Raw genomic sequence first — 17,297 nt, forward strand, 5'->3', positions numbered from 1 at the left:
CCCTGCTGGTGGACCTCTTGATGGCCCCTGGGTTTTGGTTACTGTGTATTGGACTGGATGGGTAATCAGCCAGGTCCAGCAAGACTTTTCTTATATTTTTACATACAATAAGCTATATGCTGCAGTGGGGACCACAGGTAATCCTGCCGGCCAGCTGGGCATGCATCTTTTTCTATAGCATCCTTCTTGCCGAATGTCTTCTGGATTAGCCGGAGTGACGCTCTTCCATGCAGATGCACGGCGCGGCTTCATTATGACCCGGCAATGCCACCTGATTGAATTACAGGCAGGGAGAGTATGCCGGGGCCTTCGCCTCCTTCTCCCGCTCTCTCGGCATATGAAGTTGGCGGCAGATGTCTGTGGCTAAGCAAACCCTAATACATTTTAATGAAAGTGTGGAGATGGAGTGATGGGGTTTGATTGTCTATATTGGGAGTTAATGACACAGTTGGAGCAAGGCGAGGGGGTAGAGCGGGTGGCGGCAGACGGGATGCTGGGGAAAATTGAACAGACTGATTTTCAGGCGTAGACTCAGGTTCTGTTAATTCTCTTTTTTCCCTCTGCTTCGCTCTCTCTCTCTCTCTCTCTCTCTCTCTCTCTCTATCTTGTTTCTGTGTATCTCCCTTTTCAGTTGTGGAGTTTGGAAAGAGTCATGTTACAAAATGGATCCTTCTCCATACTCACTAGCAGCTCAAATGCCCCTGCCCATTCTGCTTTGAGAGCCAGTTTGGTGTCGTGGTTAGGAGTGCGGACTTCTAATCTGGCATGCCGGATTCGATTCTGCGCTCCCCCACATGCAGCCAGCTGGTTGACCTTGGGCTCACCACGGCACTGATAAAACTGTTCTGACCGGGCAGGAATATCAGGGCTCTCTCAGCCTCACCCACCCCACAGGGTGTCTGTTGTGGGGAGAGGAATGGGAAGGCGACTGTAAGCCGCTTTGAGCCTCCTTCGGGTAGGGAAAAGCGGCATATAAGAACCAACTCTTCTTCTTCTTCTTCTGCTTAGCTGTGAAGCTTCCACCCAGGGTTGGTCACACTTAGTGCTTGGACGGGAGACCACCAAAGAAGATGAGCTTTGCTCCATGGGGGAATGGCAGACTGATTGTCTCTTACCTGTAATGTCTCACAGGTGGCGTCGCCATGTGCCCGTTGCGCCTTGAGAGCATGTTTTTCTTCTTTGGTAGTTGTCTGAGTCCGGCCAAATAAGAATGGGATGGTCTACAACCCGCTTCACTTCATCGTCCCATCTTATGCATAGTCATCACCTGCCCATGGAAAGAAGAGTTGCTCTGAGATCAGCAGGCTGGTTCTTAATGGAGAGAGTTTAAAAATCAGGCAGAGAGACTAGTCAAAGTGGCCTAGCAGCTCCTTCAATTAAGACCCAAGGAAAGCACCGTCAAAAAGCAGTCGAGGAATAATTTGAGGGTTTTCTTGGTCCTCCCTGCACATAAGGAAGGCTGAAGTATTTAAAAGGCTGCCGTGTGGAGCAGAGTTGTTCTCTCTTGCCCCAGAGGGATGGAACAGAACCAATGGGATGAAATTAATGCAAAGGAAATTCCGTCTTAACCTCCGGAAGAAGTTCCTGACAGTGAGAGCGGTTCTTCAGTGGAACAGGCTTCCTCAGGAGGTGGTGGCTTCTCCATCTTTGGAGATTTTTAAGTGGAGGCTGGAGAGCCATCTGACGGAGAGGGTGATTTGTGAAGGTTCAAGGGGGGTGGCAGGTGACAGTAGATGAGTGATAGGGTTGGGAGTGTCCTAGATAGTGTAGGGGGTCCTAGATGACCCAGGAGGTCCCTTCCAACTCTGTGATTCTATGAAGAATCGGTTCTCTCAGAGTTTCAGACAGAGTTCTTTCACTTCACCTGCCTGGTACTTTTAACTGGTGATGCCGGGGATTGAACCTGGGACCTCCTGAATGCCAAGCAAAGGTTTTTCTGTTGAGCCACATCCCCTTCTCCGTGAAGCTGCCCTAGACCTTTGGTCGCTCCAGTTCTGTACTGTCAACTCAAACCTGCAGCGGCTCTCCAGGCTTTCAGGGAGAGGTCTTCCATGTCACCTACTGCCTGGCCTGTTCAACTGGAGAGAGCCATCTGACAGAGAGGCTGATTCTGTGAAGGCTCAAGGGGGTGGCAGGTGACAGCAGGTGGGCAAGAGGGTTGTGAGTGTCCTGCATGGTACAGGGGGTTGGACTAGATGACCCAGGAGGTCCCTTCCAACTCTATGATTCTATTATTCTAAATTCCGTCTAAACCTCCGGAAGAAGTTCCTGACAGTTAGAGCGGTTTCTCAGTGGAACAAGCTTCCTCGGGAGGTGGTGGATTCTCCATCTTTGGAGATTTTTAAGCAGAGGCTGGGTAGCCATCTGACAGAGAGGCTGATTCTGTGAAGGCCCAAGGGGGTGGCAGGTGACAGTGGAGGAGCAATAGGGTTGTGAGTGTCCTGCATAGTGCAGGGGGTTGGACTAGATGACCCAGGAGGTCCCTTCCAACTCTGATTCTATGAGCCTATGATTGAAACAGGGCTGAATTTGTCTTCTGCGGGATTAAAGGGGGAAAACGCACTACATGGTTGAGATCCAGGGCCTTAAACAAATGAGCAAACACCCATTCCCCACCTTTCCAAGCAAAGGCAAGGAGAAAGAAAGCCTCCTGAGGATACATCGTCATCAACACGATGAGTTGTTTGGGGAAAATTGGAATGGCTCTGTGTGCATACGTGCGTGTGTGGATTTCGAGTGCAAAAGCAAACCCACACATGGGAGTGAGACAAGTACTGGCGCATATGGCACACAATAAAGTAAATGTGGGAAACAGAAAAACATTCTGTAGTCAACAGAGACACTTTTGAGAGTAGTTGGGTTTGAGGCCCGTTTCTCTTCTCTTTCACAGGTTTTTCATCGCAGTCCAATCAAAATGGACAAGGGGAACATGTGGCAGAGCGCCGATTTGCAGCACCCATTTCGTTCTTCGCCCTGACTGGTCGATGTTAACCATACTGAGTCCTTGGCTGGGGGGCCATCAAGGAAGGGGTTGCTGTGCCAAGCCACTTCTCTGCACCTCTTGCTTTGCAAATCCACCGGCTGGCCATAAGTCTGCTGCAACTTGATGAGACTTAGAATCATAGAGGTGGAAGGGATCTCCTGGGTCCTCTAGTCCAGCCTTCTGCAGATTGGGTGGAATTCGTAACTACCTGCAGACCCACAGGGACCCCAATTCTGTGCCCAGATGATGCACACCTTACAAAAGAACCCAGAATCTCTGGTCTGGAGGAAATTCACCTCCTGACCCCAAAGTGGCAAGAAAGGGCCACAAGAGCCAAGCACCCACACAGTCTCCTCTACCCACCCACCCACAGTCTGCCTTAGTTCCCCAAACCAGCATTCCTGTCTGATAGCTGTCTAGTCTCTGCTTGAGAAACTCCCAAGGAGATCCCACCACCTCCCAAGGAAGCTTGTTCCACTGAGAAACCGCTCTAACTGTCCAACTTGTTGGGTGTTGTATTTTCATGCAAGAGGATCTAGGAGGGGAAAGGATCTTATCCCAGTGGCCTTGGGCAGGGCGCATAGCTGGGGGCATGGTGGAGAGCTAGCTAATAATTGGGGGGGCTCTGGGCCTGCTGAGCTGCCTTGTTTCTGAGTACGCCGATGCCAGCCCTGCCAACATCTACCAGAATGCTTGTGATAGCTGCTTCCCCCTTCTCTGTTACCAGCCTGCCTCCTCCCTCTTGTATTTCTTCCATCTTCACCCACATAAAACACTGCAATAAATATTTCAAAATACAGTGCAGATTAGGACAGAATTAAAAAAAAATGTAAAAACCCTCCCCCCATTTTTGTATTTACTTGTCTTGGCCCGTAGGCCAAATAGCTCTGGAGAGGCCATCTTGCAGGGAACATAATAGTCAAGGACTGGACATTTCAGCTCGGAGTGCTGTTGCAGCGTAAAGGGGGCAGACACGACCAAATGGAAGGCAATGGCAAACCAACTCTGTATGTCTCTTTCCTGCAGGGACATTGTAGGTTGTCCTTTGCAACCCCCCAGGAAGGCAGTGGGCAGCCAAGCAGGGGTGCATTGCAGGAAAACAGCGTGCATCTGGTTCTCACGTTTGCTGTTCCAGTTGCCCCCATCTGAAGATTTGGGGTGATACCTTGTGAGCTGTAGAACAGCGGACATGGCTTCCTAAAAGAGGCAGTTAATTCATGGAGGGGAGGAACCTGCCAAGGGTGGCATCAGACACACATCAGTCATGTTGGTTTAGAAGAAGAAGAAGAAGCAGAGTTGGTTCTTATATGCCGCTTTTCCCTACCCGAAGGAGGCTCAAAGCGGCTTACAGTCGCCTTCCCTTTCCTCTCCCCACAACAGACACCCTGTGGGGTGGGTGAGGCTGAGAGAGCCCTGATATTCCTGCTTGGTCAGAACAGTTTTATCAGTGCCATGGCGAGCCCAAGGTCACCCAGCTGGCTGCATGTGGGGGAGTGCAGAATCGAACCTGGCAAGTCCGCACTCCTAACCACTACACCAAACTGGCTTTAGACTGGCAGCCGTTTTCCAGGGTCTCAGGCAGAGGTCTTTCCCCTCCCCTCCTGCCTGGTCCTTTTAACTGGAGATGCAGAGGATTGAACCTGGGACCTTCTGCAAGGCCAGGCGGATGCCCTCCAACTAAGCCTCCTTATGAAGCTGCTTTATACTCAATCAAACGTTGGTCCATCAAGGTCAAAGTTTTCTACTCAAACTGGCAGCAGCTGTCCAGGGCCTTGGACAGAGGTCTTTCACATCACTTACTATTTGGTCCTTTTGATTGGAAACGTCCAGATCTCGAGCCTGGGGCTTCCTGCCTGCAAAACAAGAGGCTCTTCCACTGAGCCACACTCCCACTGAAAGGCAAGCTAGTCCATGGGTCCCCTACCCTTTCTTATCCTTGAGACATGATTAGGATTTTGAGAGGGGTGGTGGGGATGACCACCCCAAAATGGCTGCCCTAGGAGGCGTGGCCCAATCTAGAATGGCTGCCCCAGGAAGGGCCTCCAACACAATCCCCCTCCCTCAATGTTTTGTGGAAAAGGGACAGGAGGGAAATGAAAACAAGGAAAGTCAGCAGGGGAGAAGAGAGCTGCACCCACCGACCAAGGGAAGTACAGGTGTGATCCTTCTGTCAAAAACCCTTTCATTTGCATGACAGCTGTCAATAACTACTCCTGCCTTTCAGTGGCTCTGCCCACTTTGGAGAAGTTCAGTGGGCACCCGCAGAAGTACTGCTGGACGCCCTGGCACGCACGGGCTCCTTGCTGGAGAACTCTGGACAGATCTGCTGCATCGCTGATGCATTATGCTTCTGCCTGCCGTATTCCAAAGTGGGGAGCCAGATTTGGGAACAACCGAACAAGCGACATCTCCCATTAGCAGCGGAACGCCGGCCTGGCTGAACCGTCGGCATCAACCCAGCCGTGGCAGTTCTTGCGTGCAAGTGCAGAGTTTTTAAATGCTTCTCTGAACAAAGCCCGACTTGGATTTTGCACTGTGACTAGGGGTTGGAGCTGTCCTTGAGCGAATAATAGCTGGCCGCTGGAGTACGGGGAGTGCATTTGAGTGTCAGAACTAACAGTCTGATTGCTGCTTTAACGGAAATCAAGAGACAGGTTTTCTCTCTCTCCCGTTCTGTCGGCAATTGACGGCCCGCTTCTGACAGAGGCGGCTACATAGATTTCTGGTTCTGAGGACAGGCTAAAGCCGATACGAAATCACTTTAGTGTTTGGCTGTTGGATTTACAAGAATCCAGGGAGGAACCGCAGGCCGGCTCCAAACACCTGGGTGTCAGGTCTGGCCACTTAGCCGTCGTTTGAGTCTTTGGTTTGTTCAACGTGGCCCAGGTGAAGGTTTGCATGTCACTGTCAGTCAGCAAAGCCAGCCAGAAGGTTGGGGACGAAATGGAAAATGGAGGAACAGGAAACTCAAGAGAGGCAAGCAAGAAATTAACGCCGGGATTTGATTTAGGATGCTTAGGGCTGATCCTGCGTTGAGCAGGGGGTTGGACTAGATGGCCTGTGTGGCCCCTTCCAACTCTAGGATTCTATGATTTGTAATTCGGTAAGGTAATGTAGGGGTCTTCTCGTGTGATAGTTTGGCAACGTTTGTTCCTTGGGAGAAAATGGTTATTTTGGAGGGTGGATCTGGCACCCCCTCCTGAGGTCCTTCCCCTCCCTCAATTCCGCCCTCCAATCTCTAGGGATTTCCCAGAGCCAAGGCAGTCTGCTTCTGTTGATCAGGCGGCTGGAGGAGGTGAAGCCAGAGGAAGCAGAACGCGATGCCAGAGGAAAATTTAACAGCAGAAAGGGCTGACCGGTTCCAAGAGGGGCCAGTGGAATTGATCCTGGGCTGAGCCACTAGTGAAGAAAGGTGGGCTGGAAACGAAGCAAATAAATCTATGCATAAGAAATGACTTGGGCCTGGGGTCCCTGACCTATTTGGTCCCGTGGGCACCTTTGGAGTTCTGACACGGTGACGTCTACCGCACAGGAGGCATCATGCTGCACTGCCGCCAGGTTTGTGGCCTGGGGCTAGTTGCCCCGATTTCCCCCAGGCCTTTGGCCTGCTTCTAGCCATCTTGCCCCGGATCTGTGCTCCCACACGAGGCAGATGATGGACCGGAAGCCACGACTTCCTGCCGTTTTTTCTTTCTTTTTTTCTTTTTGGCTTGTCAACCATTGTCATGTCCCAATCCCCTTTCTTTGGGGAGGGCACGTCCCCCAAATGGCTGCTGCAGCTTACCTTCGGGCCCACCGTGAAGGTCCTTGTGGGACAGGTGGCCGCTGACGCTTTGAAAAGTGGGCACAGGCAGTCACATCTCCAGCTGCTCATCAGAAGCCCTTGATGGCCACTAGAAAAGGGGTCAGCGGGCATCAGGGTGCCCACGGGCAACATTTTGGGTACCCCCGCATTGGCTGTGATCTCTGACGGGGGAATTGATTGCTCAAATGGAGTTTTACGGTGCCCTCCTCGTGCCATCTGAAAAAAAATTACCTCCAGGTCTCGTGCCAGAGCTGTCTGGCTGGCTGACTCTCAGTCGGTCCTTTCCCTCCGCCTTCCCCTCATGCACTGTGAAAAGACAGGGATGCAGCTGAGAGTTTAAGTGGTGATTAAAAACAAAACTTGACATTGTATAATATTTCTCCCGAGTTTCTGTGGAATACCAATTTATTCAAACGCAGGTAGATAAGATCTGCCTCCGCCAGCTGATGTCTCTTTTCTAAGAGCCGCTGCCGATATTTGTGTGTGTCCCTTTCAAGAGGAGGGGAAGAAAGCTCCATTCTTATCAGCCCCCTAGAGATTGGAGTTTTGTTTTTGTTTTTTAAAGGATTGGTGGGGATCTGCCTTCTCAAAACCGCCTTGGAATCAGGGGTGATCACATTATTAGTGTCCAGGGAAATTTGCTTGTCATTTAAACAGGCTTTTCAAGGTGTGTGTGTGAGAGAGAGGGAGGGAGAAGAAGAAGAAGGAGAGAGGAGAAGAGAGGAAGAAGAAAGAGAGAGGGAGGAGAAGAAGGAGAAGGAGAGAGGAGAAGAGGAGAGAGAGAGAAGAAAGAAGAAGAAAGAGAGGAGGGAGAAGAAGAAGGAGAGAGGAGAAGAGAAGAGAGGAAGAAGAAAGAGAGAGAGGGAGGGAGGAGAAGAAGGAGAAGGAGAAGAGGAGAGAGAGAAGAAAGAAGAAGAAAGAGAAAGAGAAAGGGGGAGAAGAAGGAGAAGGAGAGAGGAGAAGAGGAGAGAGAAAGAAGAAAGAGAGAGAGGGAGGAGAAGAAGGAGAAGGAGAGAGGAAAAGAGGAGAGAGAGAGAAGAAAGAAGAAGAAGAAAGAGAAAGGGGGAGAAGAAGAAGGAGAGAGGAGAAGAGAAGAGAGGAAGAAGAAAGAGAGAGAGGGAGGGAGGAGAAGAAGGAGAAGGAGAAGAGGAGAGAGAGAGAAGAAAGAAGAAGAAAGAGAAAGAGAAAGGGGGAGAAGAAGGAGAAGGAGAGAGGAGAAGAGGAGAGAGAGAAGAAAGAAAGAAAGAAGAAGAAAGAGAGGAGGGAGGAGAAGGAGAAGGAGAGAGGAGAAAAGAAGAGAGAGAGAGAGAGAGAAGAAAGAAGAAGGAGAAGAAAGAGAGAGAGAGGGAGAGCACAAAACATGCTTCCGTTTTCACCAGTTTCAGGATTTGGGGTATAAAGGACCATTATTATGACTATCATTTTCAGAATTCAATTTATAAGACCACTCCTCTCAGCACAGCCATCTTGGAGCGGTGTATATCAGATAAAATGATACAAATTAAACTATAAAATTGTAAAACATTATCCAAGTCTTCCCGGGCTTCTCCCGCATTGTGCTCCCATGATGGAGGTCAGACTCTGGTGTTACATGGAAAGTGGTTTTATTATATTTTTTTAAGGGGGGGGGTCTTAGATATTACTGGCGGCCCGGCCAGAGCTCCATTTTGCGGGCCCTGTGGACCTGAAGCATTTGCTCAGAATTTTTGTAGTGACTGGTGGGCTTTGGCTCAGCAAAGCTTCTGACTGGCCACTGGAGATTTGATTAGCTTTGCAGATTTTAAAATATTGATTAATTAATTACACTTATAGTACACCTTCCTCCTTGGTGGGACAGATTGCATAAAATGCCCATAAAATCCCCAATCCTTAAAATCATAGACCTCCAGATAGCAGAAAGAAAACCCTCTCCCCCCAAAAAAAAACCATCCACAAAGGGATTCAATCAATGATATGGCAAAACCTGGGCAGTCCCAGAGCTCTTAAACAACCTGGCCTCAATCAAAGACCTGACGGAAGAGCTCCATTTTTCAGGCCCTGTAGAACTCTGACAGCACCATCAGGGCCTGCAGCTCATCTGGGAGTTCATTCCACCAGGTAGAGGCCAGGACCGAAAAGGCCCTGGCCTGGGTTGAGGCCAGGCATCTCCCTCTGGGGCCAGGGACCACCTGCAGATTAGCACCCACAGAGCGAAGAGCCCTGCAGGGGCATAAGCAGACAAGTGGCCCCCTCAGATAGGCAGGGCCCAAGCCGCGGACGGCCTTAAAAGTCAAAACTGAGACCTTGAGCTTGATCCGGGCCAGAACTGGCAACCAATGCAGCTGCTTCAGCACAGGCTGGATATGGATCCTCCAAGATGACCCAGTGAGGACCCTAGCTGCTGCGTTCTGTACCAGCTGGAGTTTCCGGGTCAAGGACAAGGACAGGCCAGCATAGAGCAAGTTACAGAACTCCAGTCCAGAGATGGCTGTCGCATGGATCGCTGTGGCCAAACAGTCTGGGGACAAGTAGGACACTGGTAGCCGCCCCTGGCGAAAGTGATAAAGCACCATGCGTGCTACTCCTGTGACCTGCCTCCCATCGATAGGGAGCCATCCAAAATCCTTGCTGTGGGCGAGATGTTAAGCTGAGTTAACCTCACCCCACAACAGACATCCTGTGAGGTAGGTGGGGCTGAGAGAGCAGCTGTATCAGAGCTGTGACTAGCCCAAGGTCACCCAGCTGGCTGCACGGGGAGAAATGGAAAATCAGACCCGGCTGAGCAAATTAGAAGCCGCTGCTCTTAACCACTACATCAGGTGTAGTCAAACTGCGGCCCTCCAGATGTCCATGGACTACAATTCCCAGGAGCCCCGTGCCAGTGAATGCTGGCAGGGGCTCCTGGGAATTGTAGTCCATGGACATCTGGAGGGGCCGCAGTTTGACTACCCCTGCACTACATCACGCCAGCTCTAACTCCATCCTGAATTACAATAGGCCTCCTCCTCCTCCTCCAGCTTCCTGTAATCCAGCCTTTCCCCCTCTTTACAACCTGTAGCATTTATCTCCGCGTTAGGCAAGGCCTCCCCGAAATTACCTCCCCACTGCAAATGACTTGGAACGGCCTTAACCTTCCGCAGTCGCTTGTTCCTCTTCTAAACAAAGTACCCTTTTTTTTTTGTTCATAATATAATTTTCTGGATTAGCCATTATTAACATTTCCTCTCAAAAACGAATTTACATTTGAATGATCTCATTATTTCTAAACCCAGCCAATTATTGTCCCTGGCGAATGAAATAATTAATGGCGGGGCCTGGTGCGCTCCGGGTTTCCCTCAGAGATCCTGACGCGTTGTCAGCTACGGACGAGTTCGAACTTCTGCTGGTACCTGCCCCGCGCACACCTGTGTGAGCAAACATGGACGCACAGTTGGAAGAAGCGGTAGATGAAATTTCCTTGAAGGAACAAGCACACCCAGGCAGGCGCTTGGCCCCCAATTCCCTTATTGTAAAGGAAAGCACGTTTTCCTATGCAGCAAGGGGGTTGTGGGGGGTCTCTTCAGCGCTCCCCTCTTCATTATTGATGACCCAGCCCAGATGACCCTTTAAGTATTTGAGTATTTTTAAGTATATGAAAGGTTGGAGGAGGGCAGGATGCTGTTTCCATTGGCTGCAGAGGAAAGGACACGCAGTAATGGGTTTAAACTACAAGCACAACGATACAGGCTAGATATCAGGAAAAAGTTTTTCACAGTCAGAGTAGTTCAGCAGTGGAATAGGCTGCCTAAGGAGGTGGTGAGTTCCCCCTCACTGGCAGTCTCCAAGCAAAGGTTGGATACACACTTTTCTTGGATGCTTTAGGATGCTCTGGGCTGATCCTGCATTGAACAAGGGGACTAGATGGCCTGTGTGGCCCCTTCCAACTCTAGGATTCTATGATTCTAATGGGTTAAAAACTGCAAGTACAACAATATAGGCTAGATATCAGGGGGGGGGGAATTCACAGTCAGAGTAGTTCAGCAGTGGAATAGGCTGCCTAAGGAGGTGGTGAGCTCCCCCTCACTGGCAGTCTTCAAGCAAAGGTTGGATACACACTTTTCTTGGGTGCTTTAGGATGCTCTGGGCTGATCCTGCGTTGAGCAGGGGGTTGGACTAGATGGCCTGTATGGCCCAATTTCAATAGAAGAACTTTAACAGAGCCCCTAGGAAGGTCAGAAACATTCAGATTATGGAGAGTATGATTTGAAGGGGGACTGCCGGATGTTTTTAGGTCAGGTTATTATTATTATTATTATTATTATTATTATTATTATTATTATTATTATTATTATTATTATTATTATTATTATTATTATTTATTTGATTTGTATGACCGCCGCTCTCGGAAACAGGCTCGCGGCGGTTCACAACATTTTAATACAAATACAATTTATTAACCATTAAAATTCCCCATTAAAACCCCATTAAAACAATGACTAAGTCACAATGATGGCGATTAAAACTATTCCCGTACAGGCCCACTGGATGAGCAGAAGGGAACGGAGGATAATTGGGCATAGGATGGAACACTCTGGGGAACCAGGTCAGTTTAGTACTGGCCTCCCCCCTCCGGGGAGAGGGGTCCGATCTTAGCCCCGGGCCATCACCCGGCCTTAGACAAACGCCTGGCGGAAGAGCTCCGTTTTGCAGGCTCTGCGGAACTCAGAGAGCTCCGACAGGGCCCGCAGCTCTTCAGGGAGCTCATTCCACCAGGTAGGGGCCAGGACCGAAAAGGCCCTGGCCCTTGTCGAGGCCAGGCGTGCCTCCCGGGGTCCTGGGATCATCAGCAGATTCTTACCCGCAGAGCGAAGTGCCCTGCGGGGGGCATAAGGAGATAGGCGGTCCCTCAAGTATGCAGGACCCAAGCCGCGTATAGTCTTAAAGGTTAGTACCAAAACCTTGAACCTGATCCGGAAACAAACTGGCAACCAGTGCAGCTGCTTCAGCAGAGGCTGAACATGGGACCTCCAAGATGATTTAGTGAGGACCCGTGCAGCTGCATTCTGTACCAGCTGTAACTTCCGGGTTAGAGACAAGGGTAGGCCCGCGTAGAGCGAGTTACAGAAGTCTAATCTAGAAGTAACCGTTGCATGGATCACAGTGGCCAGGTGTTCCGGGGGCAGGTAGGGCGCTAGTAGCCGAGCTTGGCGTAGATGGAGAAACGCCGTCCGGGCTACCTTAGTGACCTGGGCCTCCATGGAAAGTGAGGCATCCAGAATCACTCCCAAATTCCTTGCTTGGGGCACAGATGACAATTGTACCCCGTCCAGGCAGGGAAGACGCGCTTCCTGTTCCTGCTCCCTTCGGCCTAGCCAAAGGACCTCCGTCTTAGAGGGGTTGAGTCTCAGGCGGCTCTTCCTGATCCATCCAGCCACTGCTTCCAAACAACTGGCGAATTTTTCTGGGGGGAGATCTGGCCGGCCATCCATCAAGAGATAGAGCTGGGTATCATCAGCGTACTGGTGACACCCAAGCCCATAACTCCGTACCAGCTGAGCCAGGGGACGCATATAGATGTTAAATAACGTGGGGGAGAGCACCGCTCCCTGTGGCACCCCACATGGGAGTGCAAAGGAGTCGGATAACTCCTCCCCCACAGCGACCCTCTGTGATCTGTTCTCTAGAAAGGAGGATAGCCATTTAAGAGCCACCCTTCCAATCCCAGTATCAGCGAGGCGGTGAACCAAGAGCTCGTGGTCAACCACATCAAATGCGGCTGACAGGTCTAATAGCACGAGAATGGCCGACCCGCCCCGGTCCAGCTGGCGCCGGAGATCATCTGTCAGGGCGACCAGCACAGTCTCCACCCCATGGCCAGGACGGAAGCCAGACTGGTATGGATGAAGGGCCGAAGTTTCCTCCAAAAATGCTAGGAGCTGGTCCGCGGCGGCCCTCTCAACCACCTTGCCCAGGAATGCAAGATGCGATACCGGGCGGTAGCCGGCGGGGTCCCGCGGATTCAGCGATGGTTTTTTCAGAAGAGGGCGAACCACTGCCTCCTTGAGCCGCTGAGGGAATTCTCCCGATGTAAGGGAGAGGTTTATAATCTCCCTCAGGGGAACACCTATCCGTGGGTCGCTGATCTTAAGCAACCACGACGGACAGGGATCAAGGGGGCAAGTGGTCGCCCTCACCGACCCTAGCAATTTGTCCACTTCGGACAAAGAGAGCCGCCTGAAGCCATCAAACCTGATCCCCCGTAACGGCCACGGAGCTTCTAGTTCACGAACTGTATCAACTGTGGCAGTAAGGTCACGACGGAGCGACAAGATCTTATCCGCAAAATAGCTCGCAAAAGCCTCGCAGCCTAGTTCCAATTGACTACTATTTTGATGCCCTCCTTCGAGGGCAGTAAGGGTCCGAACTATCCTAAATAATTGGGCTGGGCGAGAGCTAGCGGACGCGATTTCCGCAGCAAAGTAGTCACACTTTGCCGCTTTCACCGCCATCTCATACGCCCTGATAAGCGTGCGATGAGATGTTCTTGTAGCTTCGTCGCGGGTCTTCCGCCACACTCGCTCTAGCCGTCTCACCTCCCTCTTCCTCTCCCGAAGCTCCGCGGTAAACCACGGGGCCTGCTTGAGGCGAGGGCGGAGAGGGCGCTCAGGAGCTATCTCGTCAATGGCGGCCAACAGGCGGGACTGCCAGTCCTCCACCAAGGCCTCCAACGAGACACCGGAGGGCATCGGGTCCCGCAGAGCATTCAGGAATCCTTCGGATTCCATAAGTCTCCGTGGGCGGACTAAAATGCGTCCGTCACCCAAACAGGGGAGGGGTGGCATCCGTAGGCGAGCCTTCAGGGTATGGTGGTCAGACCACGGAACGATGTTGTTAGCCACCAGATCGATCTCAACACCAGCACCAAAGATCAGATCCAGGGTGTGGCCAGCCTGATGAGTGGGACCAGCAACAAATTGCGAGAACCCCAGTGTCACCATGGCCGACACCAGGTCCAGGCCAAGTCCTGGAGCCGACGAATCCGCATGGACATTAAAGTCCCCCAAAATTAATAATTTGGGGAACTGCAATGTCCAGGCGGCCGCCGCCTCCAGCAGGCCCAGCAGGGCATCGGGCGGGGCAGTGGGTGAACGGTACACCGCCCAGATGGCCACGTTCTCGACCGATTCCCACGTCAGGCCGACACATTCAACTCCTGGGATCGATGGTGCTGGGAGAGCCCTGAAGGCATAGCTGTCCCGGACTAGGATCGCCACCCCACCCCCCCTACCATGGAGCCGGGGCTGATGGAGGACCGAGAAGCCGGGTGGCGCAAGATCTTTAAGGGCGACTGTTTCACCTTCGCGCACCCAGCTCTCGGTGATGCACGCCAGGTCTACCCCATGCCCTGCGAAATAGTCCCGCAGGGTTGAGGATTTGTTCTTGATCGACCTGGCGTTGCATAGCATCAGCACCGGCTCCGCCCTAGCCCTCTCTCCTACAGATTTGGGGATGGGACGGAGGTTTGAAGGACAGCGAGCACATCGACCAGGCCACCTACCGTGTTTCCACGGTCGGGGCCTTTCTGGACCTGCGTGTGCCGCTCTCCCCCTATTATTGAACCTCCTCCCACCGCCATACCTCCCTTGGCCCAGAAGTGCTGGAATAATTCTCCCAGGTTGGGTTATAACCCCCTCTCCCCTTCCATGCCCACTCTGTCGTTCCTGTCTGGCAGACCATGCCATGTCTAGCCACGTCCAGTAGTGCCCTGTATATTGGCCCCAACCTTATCTAATTACTGCAATACTTTGGGTAGAGCGGCTGTAGCTCCTCCCTCTCACTGGCCCTAACCAATCTAACTAATCTAATTTAACCTAGCTGCTACCAATTCCCTCCCTAACCCACCCTAACCTCACCCTCCCTACACAGCCCCCTACAAAAATCCCCCCTAGCCCACCCAACCCAACCTGACACCTAACAGCTGGTCTAACCTCACAGAGGAGTCGAATGCCTGGTAGAAGAGCTCCCTTTTGCAGGCCCTGCGGAACTGTTTGGGTTCCGTCAGGGCCCTGATCTCTTCGTTCCACCAGGTGGGGGCCAGGACCGAGAAGGCTCTGGCCCTGGTAGAGGTCCGATGTGCTTCTCTGGGGCCGGGGATCCAAAGCCACAGCGTAAGGCTTTCTTAGGGGTATAGGCAGGGAGGCAGTCTCTCCGGTACTCAGGTAATAGATCCTCTCAGGTATCTATTAGGTATGACGCACCGTTCCTGCAGGGGCTGCATTGGGGCGCCCTGCCTCTGCCTTCGAATTCTTTGGACTAAGCGGTGCAGGGCAGCCTTTGGGAGAGACAGGGACCGAGGGGCTGCACCTGTAGCTCAGCAGACAACTTGGCCAAGCCAGACAGGTTTTTGCCAGGGGCTCGACACGGAAATCAAACCGCAGAGTGGCAGCGCAGGTGTTTACAGTGAGTAATATGTGCAAATTGCTTAATTGCCTTCCTTTTCCCGTGGCTAGTAAACACATGTTGATCTCCTTTCCCCTCTGCAATTGTCTGTTCTCTGGCTGGCTCCCCATCGCCTCCTTTTTTTAACTTGCTGATGCGGTGTTGGTTGTCCTTCGCTTTTGGGGAGGGGGGGGGGGCGGAAGGCTAATTTTAATCAAGCCGGAGCTTGTCTTTCTGCCTCATCACAGTCGACGTTCGCCTTGTTCCCGTTCATCAAGGTCGCATTAGCAGCATTCTGAACTCTTTGATTATTAAAGTGGTTGGGAAATAACAGCTCTGTGTGTGGCCAAATAGCTTCTCATCAGCCATCTCCCCCCACCCGTCTTTTTTTTCTCCCCCCCCCCTTCCATTTTGATGGGCCTTGATAGTTTAATGCAAGCCTTAATCAAGGACTCAGAGTTGTTTTCTCTCCTGGCTTTTAACTTCATACTATGGAATTACGTTCATTCCTTCCTTCCATTCACAAGTGATTTCCTTTCAATGCACAGGCCAAGTGTTCAAAAATAGGGACGGTATGCTTTCTCTGGAGCAATTTGCAAACTCTCTCCCGCTCTGATAGAAATCGGGGCAGCGGATGGCCAGAAAACATCTCCCCCCCTCGAATTCGAAATTGGATCACGTGGATGGGGGGGACACACGCTTGGGCATGGCTCATGGACTGTGAAAGGAAGCATATTCCGCATGCAAGCAGAAAGTTTGCAGTTGCCTCCCAAAGCATGCATTCTGGGTGAAGAAGAGTCAGCAGTGTGACTCGGTGGCTGAAAAGGCAAATGGTATTTTGGACTGTATCAAATGGAGTATCATGTCCAGATCACGGGAGGTGATGGTACCGCTGTACTCTGCTCTGGTTCGGCCTCACTTGGAGTCCTGGGTTCAGTTTTGGGCACCCCAGTTGAAGAGGGATGGAGACAAACTGGAACGTGTCCAGATGAGGGCAACAAAGGTGGTGAGGGGTTTGGAGACCAAGACGTATGAAGAAAGGTTGGGGGAGCTTGGTCTGTTTAGCCTGGAGAGGAGACAACTGAGAGGGGATCTGATAACCATCTTCAAGTATTTAAAAGGCTGCCATGTAGAGGATGGAGCAGAGTTGTTCTCTCTTGCCCCAGAGGGATGGACCAGAACGATTGGGATGAAATTAATTCAAAAGAAATTCCTGACTAAGCAATTTCTCAGTGGAACAGGCTTCCTCGGGAGGTGGTGGGCTTTCCTTCTTTGGAGATTTTTAACCAGAGGCTCAATAGCCATCTGACGGAGAGGCTGATTCTGTGAAGGTTCAAGGGGGGTGGCAGGTTACAGTGGAGGAACGATAGGGTTGTGAGTGTCCTGCATGGTGCAGATGACCCATGAGGTCCCTTCCAACTCTATGATAAATTCTGTCTCAACATCCGGAAGAAATTCCTGACAGAGCAGTTCCTCAGTGGAACAGGCTTCCTCGGGAGGTGGTGGGTTTTCCATCTTTAGGTATTTTTAAGTAGAGGCTGGAAAGCCATCTGACAGAGAGACTGATATTGTGAAGGTTCAAGGGGGTGGCAGGTCACAATGGAGGAGCGATAAGGTTGTGAGTGTCCTGCATTGAGCAGGGGGTTGGACTAGAGGTCCCTTCCAACTCTGCGATTCTGTGGTACGTCGGTTTGATGAAGTTTTAAATTGTTCGACCTGGTTAGGACCAGAGGCAATGCTTCTCTTCTCTTCTGGATTAGTCCCGCTTCTATAAGCCCTCCCAGCCTCTTCCAACCATGCACAAGTGGCCTGAGAGATCTTTCTTTTAATTTTTTTTTAAAGATTTTAAATTATCTCTTAAAACTTTTTGGCAGTCTAGACTGCGTCTTGTCTTCTGATCTTCTAAGCCACCGTATCAGTGTATTCAATACTGAAGACTGCCAGTGAGGGGGAGCTCACCACCTCCTTAGGAATAGGCTGCCTAAGGAGGTGGTGAGCTCCCCCTCACTGGCAGTCTTCAAGCAAAGGCTGGATACACACTTTTCTTGGATGCTTTAGGATGCTCTGGGCTGATCCTGCGTTGAGCAGGGGGTTGGACTAGATGGCCTGTAT

At 51.4% G+C, this 17,297-nt stretch overlaps 1 protein-coding gene across 2 annotated transcripts in view; it reads left to right on the forward strand.

The window, feature by feature from the left end:
* The window catches only part of EXOC4 (exocyst complex component 4), a 395,846-nt gene that overhangs the window by 176,922 nt on the left and 201,627 nt on the right, over positions 1 to 17,297 (forward strand). Inside the window, exon 10 of one of the 2 annotated variants that reach the window (XM_077340355.1) lies at positions 2,891 to 3,006. The exons of the other annotated variant lie outside the window; for it this stretch is intronic. Coding sequence (XP_077196470.1) covers positions 2,891 to 2,991 — 101 coding nt within the window. The 3' untranslated portion in view covers positions 2,992 to 3,006. Of the gene's footprint in view, positions 1 to 2,890; positions 3,007 to 17,297 lie in introns of those variants that run through there. 2 annotated transcript variants of the gene reach the window in all.

The sequence above is a fragment of the Paroedura picta genome, chromosome 5, assembly GCF_049243985.1.
Source record: "Paroedura picta isolate Pp20150507F chromosome 5, Ppicta_v3.0, whole genome shotgun sequence".
Classification (NCBI taxonomy): domain Eukaryota; kingdom Metazoa; phylum Chordata; class Lepidosauria; order Squamata; family Gekkonidae; genus Paroedura; species Paroedura picta.